General features: G+C 40.2%; 2 protein-coding genes across 2 annotated transcripts; one reads left to right on the top strand and one right to left on the bottom strand.

Annotated features, from left to right (window-relative positions):
- Positions 1–604: 604 nt before the first annotated feature.
- LOC116024143 (F-box/FBD/LRR-repeat protein At1g13570-like) lies at positions 605–2,199 on the bottom strand. Its single transcript, XM_031265043.1, has 3 exons — positions 1,339–2,199; positions 1,043–1,195; positions 605–934 (listed from the first exon to the last, which is right to left on the bottom strand). The coding sequence occupies exons 1-3, from the start codon at positions 2,197–2,199 to the stop codon at positions 605–607; spliced, it is 1,344 nt and encodes a 447-aa protein (XP_031120903.1).
- Positions 2,200–9,855: 7,656 nt separating this feature from the next.
- On the top strand, positions 9,856–11,316 carry LOC116024142 (F-box/FBD/LRR-repeat protein At1g13570-like). The gene is made up of 2 exons (XM_031265042.1): positions 9,856–10,581; positions 11,044–11,316. Exons 1-2 carry the CDS (start codon positions 9,856–9,858, stop codon positions 11,314–11,316), a joined length of 999 nt encoding a protein of 332 aa, XP_031120902.1.
- Positions 11,317–11,633: the final 317 nt, after the last annotated feature.

The following is an 11,633-nucleotide window of genomic DNA, read 5'->3' as shown; positions in this document are numbered from 1 at the left end:
GAACCTGCACAATACTCAATTCCTAAAACTCTGCGAAGCCAACTACTCTACCGAAAGTTGTAGTCAACTTAGAAAATTTGTACTTTTGGAGATGTACCAGGGAAGCCAATTGTATTGGAATTTTGACTGCCATGGAAGAGTCCAAACCATATTGGAATTTTGACTACCATGGACAAGTCCAAACCGTATAATTCTTGAAATAATAGCTTTCTCCCGAGCAAAAGATTTAGAGAGCAACATTTAAAAAAAAATAAAATTTTTGAGTGTGGATACCCTAAATCAGTTCAATCTTCAATGTGTTCAGCAGTTTTAGATCCTAATCAATAAGATCATCCAAAAGTCTTATCTCATCATATAAAAATGTCTACAACTCAACATGAAATGAAAATTAAGTACAACCATGAGAAAATTAAGAAAAAAGAAAATCGCAATTGCCAAATACATACTTTATAGGATCGGTTTCTTACTCTACAAGGAATGCATATAGAGTAAATTTCTTAACACGGCAGCCGGCATGGCGCAAAAGATCGAATGTCATTTATCTATCATGTTCACCACAACTACGCTTTTATCACCTTTGCATCTTTCAGCAAATCCCCATTGATCACAATTCGCCCATGGCCCAACCAGACATGGCTCCCTTGTGTTCCATGCAAACAATTTGGGCTTTTAGAGATGCACGAGGAAAACGCAACAACTCCCTTAGGCTTTTGACAGCTACAGATGTGTCAATAAAACAAGATTCCATAATAACAACTTTCTCTAGTGCGGGGGATTTTGAGAGCAGCATTTTTACAAAAAGTATTTCGACTGTGGATCCCCTAAATGATTCAATCTTGATTGTGTTAAGCATCTTTAGATCCTGAACAATAAAGCAACCATCTGGATCCTTCAAAAGTCTTGAAGTTGCTTCATCATCAAATTTGCTTACTTCCTATAAGTCAAGAAAAAATGAAAGACATGCACAACTCTAAGGACATTTGAGAAAGAAAAAACAAAAGAATCCTATATGCATAATTGCCAAATTAAATGTATACTCAACCTGATAAGCCCTAATTCCCAGTTCACATACGTTGGGGCATTTTTGAAGCAATTGCATAGCAGTGGTGAGCTGCTTCGCACAACTAAAACGTAATTCATACAGCCCTAGTACTTGGAGATTTATTGTAGTTGCAAACAAAGATGCGTCCACATACTTGAAAGATAGTAATAAAGAAAGAGAAAAAATTAGGCAGACAATTAAGAACTTTAACAATTAAGCCAGAAGGAAACTAATTAAATTAAATTTGTTGGCCATATATCCATATTTGCATAAAGTAAAATGAGGCAAATTCTCACCAACAAGGAAGAGCCACACAACCAAAGACTCTTAATTGCTTTCAAATGTGGTGCCAACCATCTTGATTCAACCACGTCATGCACAAAATAACGAACAGACAACCTTTCAAGTTTTGAAGCGCTGATCTCAAATTTATTGATCCCAACACAATTAAAGAAAGACAGCTTCTCAAGGTTAGGAATACTAATACTAATACTAGAGGCAGTTCCATTAACATTGAGCCTAAATTCAACACTCGAGAAAAATAATGAAGTGACATTGGAAAATATACCACCAACATTATTTACAGGAAAATCAATAAAGGGACCGTCGACACTCATTTGCTTAATTGTCTGGCACGAGAGTATACAAAATGGCAGCTTATATTCATCCTCTCCACAATTACAAAATTTTATGATAAGCTCCTCCACACCATTTCTTGATAGAAAAAGACACCACCTATCCAAATCAGACTGCCGATAACAATGTTCAACATATAGAGTAAATTTCTTAACCGGTCCAGCACGGAAAAGGAGAATATTATTTATTATGTCAACGAGAGTTCTGCCTTTATCATCGTCGCCCTGTTCGACATCAACGAGAGTTCTGCCTTTATCATCGTCGCCCTGTTCGACACTATATATGAAGTCATAATTATCATCGTCGCCCTGTTCGACACTATATATGAAGTCATAATCGAACGCAAGCCTCCCATGTTGCAACCAAACATCATTCCAGTGGGTTGATAGTACAGCAGTTCTGGCAGCGTCTCGGGTGGGCAAACACTCCAAAATTCTGTGCTTTATCTCTACCGGCAGAGGACTTATTAAATCCCTACTCCTATCGACTACGGTGGCTTTGATTTGCCGACGTCGAGCCATTAAATTGATGCGTCACTCGAAATCAAAACCTAAAATCCTTCTATTCTTCAACTGTAAATTTAGTATTTGGTAAATAAAACGAAATTAGGAAGCTAAAAGAGTTAGGGAGAAAATAGAGATTGGGGTAAAAGTGACAAAAACCTCTGATGTTTGGTTTGCTTTGGGCCTTTGCGGGTTAGTAAATCTTGATGATTAGCCGTGGAGCAGAGTAGCAGACGCCAGACGGAGAAGACTAAGGCCGGCCGCCGGTGGAGCTGAGTGGAGACTGGAAAATCGCGGTGGAGAGTGGAGACGACTGAGTCTAGGGCTGAAGGGTTAGGATTTCAAGATTATTGTTTTATTTGGAGTTTTAGCACATTATATAGTGAGGTGGAGGTGAGATAAGGTAAGAGAGAAAGATAAAATTTTATCTGCTATGATTAGTTTTTGGAGTAGTGTACACAACTAAAATGGTGTAGTAAGATGGAGGTGAGATAAGGTAAGAGAGAAAGATAAAATTTTATCTGCTATGATTAGTTTTTGGTGTTAATAATATTATGTTTATATCTTGTAACATATTTTATTGTATAGTTTTAAGTCTTGTGGCTATTGTTTAGTCAATACTTAATTCCCTTTAGAGTAGGAGTGTTTTGAGTTAGTGCTTGTATAGGGACTCTGTAACTCTGTAATTGAATCAATCAAGATTGGTTACGTTCATCTGGTATCAGACGTTAGGTTCGAAACCCTTCCGCGTCCTTTCCCTATCTTCGTACACTTAGCCATGACCAACCCTACCGACGCTGGTGCGATCACCCCTGCGATCGTCGTATCCCCATCGCCGGCGATCAATCTCTCCACGAGTCACCATTGTGTCTCCATAAAACTAAACTCCACGAACTACCTATATTGGCGTACGCAGATTCTGCCTTTCCTCCGCAGTTAAGGCCTCGTCGGCTATTTGGATGGATCGTTGCCGTGCCCTCCGCCGACCATCACCGCGAGCGCCTCCACCGCTGCGACACCACCGCCATGCGTTCCGAACCCTGCCTACCTCCCTTGGGTTCAGCAAGACTAGGCGATTCTGTCGCTGGTCGTGTCTTCTCTCACAACCGAGGTCATGTATCTCGCTGTTGGCAAGGAGACGTCGCGGGAGGTATGGGAGTCGATCTCCGCCGCATTCGCTTCGACTTCCCGATCGCGGTGTTTCAGCCTCCTTGGCCAGTTCCAGACCCTGCGACAACACAACCTCACACCGGCCGAGTATCTCGGCCAGGCGCAGGTTATCATCGAAGCACTCTCGCTCGCCGGACGCCCTTTGTCCCCGGACGAGCAGCTCCTGTATGTCCTCCGTGGTTTGCGGCCGGAGTACCGAGCGATGGCGAGTTCTCTCACCACTCCGGACACTCCAGTCACCCTTACGCAGTTGGCCGATCACTTGCGGGCGCAGGAGTTTATTCAGGCGGACGATTTTGCAGTAGCCAATCCATCGCCGCATGCGAATCAATCGGCTTTTTACGCAGGTCGCGATAGAGCCGGCAATGGTGGTCGGCAGAACTCCTCCGGACACGGAGGCCGCAACGGGCGCGGTCGCGGTAACGGTCGTGGTCGGAATGGTGTGCCGCGTTGTCAGATTTGTCGGGTGAATGGTCATAGTGCTGTGACGTGCTACAAACACATGCGACGTTCCCGGGCGATTCTGCGGCACCAACATCGGCTGAGGAGTGGTATCCTAATACTGGCGCTTCCACCCATGCCACGCCAGACACACAGATGATGGATCATGCGGATCAGTATACTGGGAATGATGTGCTTAAAGTTGGTAATGGCGCAGGTTTAGAAATTTCTAGTGTTGGTAGCACGGTTATTCCTTCTGCGTTGCACAAATTTCACATGTCTAATATTCTGCATGTTCCTAAGTTATCTATTCCTTTATTATCTGTCCATAGATTCGCTAATGAAAACAACGTCTTCTTTGAGTTTCATAAAGATTTGTTTTTTTTGAAGGACTGCACAACCCGGGCAATTCTTCTTAAAGGGTCCACCGTCGGCGGGCTATACCGTTTGTTGCTGCCTCGGAATCATTTTGCGTTTGTGTCTGCCCGTGCCTCGTCTGCTGTTTGGCACCAGCGTCTCGGTCATCCACACGACCAAGTCCTACGTCGTGTTCTAAAAGATTGTCCTGTCACCACCAATAAAAATAGTTTCTTAAATGATTGTATTTCTTGTCATCTCGGGAAATCATCCCAATTTCCATTAGATAGAATTACAGGCAGTAGCAAAAATGTATTAGATTTACTATATACGGACATTTGGGGTCTGTCGCCTGTTATTTCTAGTTCCGGGCATCGTTATTTTGTACTTTTTGTGGATGACTGTACTCGGTTCACCTGGTTTTATCCCTTACGGATAAAATCAGACATACATAAAATTTTTAATTTATTCCGGGTAATGGTAGAACGGCGGTTTTCGCGTTCTATCAAAGCCATCCAGTCCGACTTAGGCGGAGAGTATCGTCACTTACACTCCATTTTTGAAACTCTTGGAATAGTACATAGGCAATCTTGCGCTTACACCCATGAACAAAACGGAAGGGTAGAGCGCCGCAACCGTCATGTGGTTGAAACTGGTCTATCACTACTTGCTGAAAGTTCCACGCCAATAAAATATTGGGACTATGCCTTCGAAATTGCTACTTACCTAATAAACTGCTTACCATCTGCTGCTCTCCAGTTCAAAAGTCCCTACTTCAAACTGTATGAAACCCACCCACCATATACCTTCCTCCGTGTCTTCGGGTGTCGTTGCTATCCATACCTCCGTCCTTATAATCGTCATAACATTGAGTATCGGTCAGCTCCGTGTGTCTTCTTAGGTTACCCAGTTTCATATAGGGGATACCGTTGCTTAGATCCTAACACTGGGAAAATCTTTATCTGTCGCCATGTTCGTTTTGCTGAGCATATTTTTCCTTTTGCTATACAAGGGTCTATGCAATCCGACACTTTGACTCCGTCATCTGACACACCCTGGGCAAAAGCTCCAGTTCTCACTCCTACGCAGGCGTTACCACCGTGTGTTGTTCCTTTTGCAGATACATCAGCATCGGTTCCTGTCCCCGAACAATCTTCATCATCGGCTACTCAGTCAGATACACAGGTTTCAACATCCTCCGCTGAGGTTACCACTACCACACGCCCACTTCAAGATGGTGGTCATGCAATGCGAACGCGCCGCAAAACTCGTGGAACAGGAGAACAGTTCTATGCCTTACATGCCGCCGCTGATCCTACTTGCTACTCTCAGGCCATTGGACATCCGCACTAGAGGGATGCAATGGATCAGGAGTTTAATGCATTATTACATAACAATATGTGGAAATTAGTGCCAGCCACTCCACACATGAATATTATAGGGTGCAAGTGGGTCTTCCGTACCAAGTGCAAAGCCGATGGAACTGTTGATCGTTACAAAGCGCGTCTCGTCGCGAAAGGGTTTAATCAAGTCGTTGGTGAAGACTTCTTTGATACTTTTAGTCCGGTCGTCAAACCTACTACTGTTCGGCTCCTGTTGTCTCTTGCTGTGTCACAGTCTTGGACCCTCCGGCAGCTAGATGTCCATAACGCCTTTCTTAATGGTCATCTCCCAGAAACAGTGTATATGAAGCAACCTCCGGGTTATGAAGATTCTCTGTATCCGGGACACGTGTGTCACCTTCAGCGTTCACTATATGGGCTCAAGCAAGCCCCGCGTGCCTGGTTTAAACGGTTAAATGACTTCCTAGTCAAAACGGGCTTCGCCTCCTCTAAGACCGATGTTTCCCTTTTTCACTACACAGTTGGCGACTCGAGGGTATTTTTACTAGTCTACGTCGACGATATACTTATGATGGGTAATGATGCCGGCTTAATTGAGACGTTACTCAGTCAGATGTCGGCCACTTTCAAGATCCGTGACCTGGGTACGCCTAGTTTCTTCCTGGGCATTGAGATGCTAGCTTATAAGGGTGGTTTCTTACTCTCTCAGAAGCGTTACATGCTTGACATTCTTGCTCGGGCTGGTATGTCAGAGTGCAAAGCTCTAACCACGCCTGCCATAGTATCTTCGTTAGGTTTATCCACTCCGGAACACTTTGATAATCCCACGCAGTACCGTCGCATTGTGGGTGCTCTTCAATATCTCACTATCACGAGGCCTGACCTCGCATTCTCGATCAATCGCCTGTGTCAATTTATGTATACACCAACTGCTGAACACTTGGGTCTCCTTAAGCGGGTTTGTCGCTATGTCAAAGGCACTCTTGACTTGGGTCTCCATCTTACCCCGTCCTCGCGCACTACCATCCATGCGTACTCTGATTCAGATTGGGCCGGCTGTCCGGTTGACCGAAAGTCCACTAGTGGCTATGCAGTTTTTATTGGTGATAACCTCATATCGTGGGTCTCACGGAAGCAGCGCATAGTTGCTCGTTCGTCTACTGAAGCTGAGTACAAAGGCTTAGCAGATGTTGCTGCTGAGGTTACGTGGTTGGTTTCGTTGCTCAATGAACTTCGTCTTCACTCGGGCCATCCAGCTACGCTTTGGTGTGATAATCTCGGTGCTACCTACCTGGCTGCCAATCCTGTGTTCCATGCCCGGACTAAACATGTCGAGATTGACTATCACTTCGTCCGAGACAAGGTTGCTTCAGGAGATTTGGTTGTTAATTTTGTGTCCACTCAAGATCAACTGGCGGATATCTTCACTAAACCGCTTCCAGCACGTCGCTTTCAGACTCTCCGCTCCAAGCTCAATGTTGTGGCCAATCAACCTTGTGCTTGAGGGGGCATGTTAATAATATTATGTTTATATCTTGTAACATATTTTATTGTATAGTTTTAAGTCTTGTGGCTATTGTTTAGTCAATACTTAATTCCCTTTAGAGTATGAGTGTTTTGAGTTAGTGCTTGTATAGGGACTCTATAACTCTGTAATTGAATCAATCAAGATTGGTTACGTTCATCTTTGGAGTAGTGTACACAACTAAAATGGTGTAGTAAGATGGAATTGTAATTCAATTGTTTGGTTGAGAGAATTGTAATTCCTATAGCTCCCCTCTAACGAACTTGGGAGTTGGATTTGTGTAAAAAGGAGATCAATAATGAAGGGAGAAAAGAGAGTGCAAAAAGATAGTAATTTGATCATAAACCTTGCATAAAAAATCAGTACAATACATAGGGTATTAATCCCCAAAATTCCTCTAACTGATTCAACAAGACGAACAGAAGAAGGTGTTGGAATAATGCTGAAACGGCGACGTCTGAAGGACTTCAACTGCCCTCAACTACTAATCAACAAAACGACGCCGTCTGACTTGCCTTTACAACGGCTTTAACAGACCCTTCCAACGGTGTTGTTTCCTCCCGCTTCTTCTTCCTTCTGAGTTTGTCTTCATTACTCTTGTTACCTTCTAAGGCCGTTACATCCCCTCCTTATAGAAATTGTAATTTCACAATTTGTTGAATTGCAATTACATGGTGAATTAGAGAAAATTGCACTTTTGTTCTTTATGAGTATACGAGTCTTGTTAATTGTAACACTTACTTTAAAAACTAACAATTTAGTCCCGTAACTATGCAATTTTAACGCATTTGGTCCTTCCGGCCAAATCACCGGTCAAATATCGCCGGAAAAATGTAACCCTTTTTAAATTATTTATTCATGGGGGCAAATTGGTCATTTTAGTCACCTTCTTATGAGGAAAGGCCTGAGAATGGGGATGAAATCGCGATAGTTATACTCAAAGCTCTGCGCCAATCTACTCCTTTTGCCGTTAAACGCCTTAAGCTTGTTAAAAAAGAAGGAAGAAGAAGAAGGGTGCTACAATAAATTTTACCATTAGGCAAAACCCGTACCCACCAGTCAAAAGCCCTCCTCCCTGGCTTCATTCGTCCATCGCCGATCGCAGTTCGCCATCCACGGTCAATCGCTCGGTTGTAATAAAACTGTTTGGATTCGTTCCTTTGTCCGCCATCAACCCTTACAATTATTATTATTATTATTATTATTATTATTATTATTATTATTGGATTGTAAAACTTTTTAAAGTTATTTTGGTGACGAATATGGAGCAAAGATTGGCTAAATACATTATATTCTTTTGGATTGGCTTGACAGATGGATTTTATAATGGAAATGTAACTAAAATGATCAGTTTGTCCCCATGAATAAATAATTTAAAAAGGGTTACATTTTTCCGGCGATATTTGGCCGGGAGGACTAAATGTGTTAAAAATTGCATAGTTACGGGACTAAATTATTAGTTTTTAAAGTCAAGTGTTGCAATTAACAAAACTCCTATATATAGTCATAGTACCAAACCTAAGTAGCTTGTATACTACATTACTACGCACTCCACAATTTTTATTTTGCTAAAAAAAAAAAGCTAAACATATTTTGTGATAAAGGGAAAATTGTAATTTTCGCCCCTCCATAATATGCCAATTATCAATGTCACCCCTGAATTATTAGTGATGTAAATGTTGCCCCTTAATTTTCAAAAACGGTACATATATTGCCCCTCTCGTACCGACTGGGGGCAATATAATTTTTGACCAAGTACAAATTTAATATAACTCGAATTTCTTAAGTTTTAGTACAAAAGTGCAACATAAAATTATTTTAAAAAAATATAATGTATGAAAATGTTTACTCTATACCAAAAAAAAAATTATAAATTGAACTCTTCAAAGAAACATTTGACGATATAAAATCATGTTTAATTAAGCCATCTATTTTTTGCGAACGATCTAGTCCTCTTTGGGGAAACATCATTACAACAGGCCTCTGTGATCCGAAAGTGCCTTAGTGAATTTTGCACCATCTCTGGACAACATGTTAGCTATGCGAAATCGTCACTATACATCTCAAAGAACATTCATCCAGATATCCAATAGGCAATCAGCAGCAGCTTGGGTATCCCCAAAGTTGATTTTATGGGTAAATATCTAGGGGTGCCTTCAATTCATGCGAGGTTAAAACAAGACTAATTCTTAGGTTTGATTGCCAGAGTTCAAGCTAGACTAGCCGGTTGGAAGAGAAAGACACTCTCATTAGTAGTTAGAGTTGCTCTTAATTCAATCCGTATTATCGACTATCCCGAATTATACTATGAAATCGACGCTCCTTCCACAGGGAATTATATCGCGGTTAGAAAGACAAGTCTCGAAACTTCCTAATGGGAATTGCCCAAGGGAAAAGAAAATGTAGTTTAATTGGATGGTAGGCGGTTACACATAGTAAAGAAAATGGAGGCCTATGCATTCGAAATCTTGATCTTATTAAATTACAATTTTTTCTTTTATTCACCAATAATATGTTAACATTTATTTTTTAGGTTTGAGCATAAAAGAGTTGCAAACCTCTCCCAACACAAACGAATCACCGCTAGCCGCCTCTCTCTGTTTCGCCGTTCCGATCACAAGCTCTTCTCAATCCCAATCTGCTGCGTTCCCCTGTGTGTATGTTTGAATCTTTAGGGTTTAATGTTCAATATATGTTCACAGTGTGATTGAAATTGATTTCAACATATGATTTATTTGCGTTTTCTTCTCTGCAATTGGCTGGGCGGATTTTAGGATTTTGTTTTAATTTAAAATTTTGTTTGTTCTTTAATTTGCATATGTTGAAGTGATATAAATGATGTCGGGGAGGAGGAAAGATAGAATCAGTCAACTTCCGATAGAAATACTTGACAATATTATGGGATTATTGCCGATTCAAGAAGCTGCTAGAACTGCAATTTTGTCTACCATTTGGAGAGATTGTTGGTCCAATCTCACACAACTTAAATTTGATCTTCAGTTCTGTTCTTATGTTTGGAGGAAATATTTTGACAGTTATAACAACACATCAACCTGTATGTATATAATCAACAAAGTCCTCATGCAACACAATGGACCTATTCGGAAATTTGTCTTCGATTTCAAGTTTGAGCCTGACATATCAATCAGTAATGCGCCTAATTCTCGGAAGTTTGACTTTGATCAATGGTTCCTTTTTATCACTCGAAAAGGTGTTGAAGAAATGGACATTACTTTTCCAACAACTACTATTGCAACTTATGAAATAAATAAATACTTCAGGCTCCCAGATTGCATATTTTCTTGCTTAACTCTTAAGAGGTTGCATCTCAGCGGAGTATTAGTTGCACCAACAATAAATGCCCCTTGCATATTTCCGAATGTCACTTCACTTAGTTTTGACGAAGTTGTCTTTGGTACTATTAATCTGGATTGTGTTATAGATGTTCCTATGCTTGAGATTCTCTCATTTAGCTATTGTGAAAATGCGTCATATTTCAACATTAAGGCTCCAAGGCTTGACAGATTAACACTCAATGATTATGAAATTGAAGATGATATTGAGGTTTATCGTGTTCTCCCGTTAACTTGGACTTGTCATTTATTCGTACTCTTTGTTTGAATTTTAATTTGAAGGTATATTATCTGTACTATTTTTTTTTTTTTTGTGGATTATTACTTATTTGAAATATATTTTAGGAGCTAATCCCTTTATAAAACTTTTATTACTTCCAAGCATTTTGTCGGTGAACTTACTAGATGGCAACATGAACTAAATATGGAATGCTTGGAGTTATCATCTATCGAATTTCACGATGATTATGAGTTTTCTTCATTTATTCATTCATTACGAATATGCCCAAAATTACGCAAGCTCGACATAATGAGTTTATGGGTAATCTTCATTTTCAGTGATAAATTATTTAATTAAATTGTATTTGTTTCTATTATTATTTTGCATTACTTAATACAAGGTTATACTAGTGTAAAAGATGAATTGATTGACTTTTTTTTTTCTTTTGTGAAGTTTGATGCAAGAATCTCTGACTCTATACTTTGGGATGGACTGCAAAGTGTGGCTAAAGTGCTTACAATGTTTAACACTTTCAAGCTTAGATTATTCAATGGATGGAGGTCTGAATTGCAATTCATCAAGATGCTGCTTGCTCACTTTTCCGCACTTGAAAAGGTTGTCATTATTCGTCGGGCGGATCTTGACTCCCATGATCAGTTTGAAGTCATGCAAAAGCTTTTACATTTTCTTCGTGCATCAAAGAAAGCAAAAATCATTTACATATAAGTATCTTATTATATTTTTATTGAATTGAATTTATGCGTCTCCTTGATTCACACTCTCTAATTAAGTTCAATAATGTGTAATGGACTAATGGTTAGCTCGAGTATCCTTCTAGTTGAACCTACTAGCACACAATCCTTTTTTGGTTTTGAATTAATCTTTTGGTTCTAGCTATGTATCTATAAATATGCCAAAAAAAATGAAGATATTTTGTTGTGTTTTATAAAAATATAAGGATTTTTTTTTCAATAATGATATAATGTCATCATTCCACCAAGATGAATTGTGTCGAATGAAATAGAAGAAAATGCAAAGACATG

The sequence above is a fragment of the Ipomoea triloba genome, chromosome 7, assembly GCF_003576645.1.
Source record: "Ipomoea triloba cultivar NCNSP0323 chromosome 7, ASM357664v1".
Lineage (NCBI taxonomy): Eukaryota > Viridiplantae > Streptophyta > Magnoliopsida > Solanales > Convolvulaceae > Ipomoea > Ipomoea triloba.
Note: the sequence above shows the minus strand (reverse complement) of the source record. Positions and strands in the feature narration are given on the sequence as shown.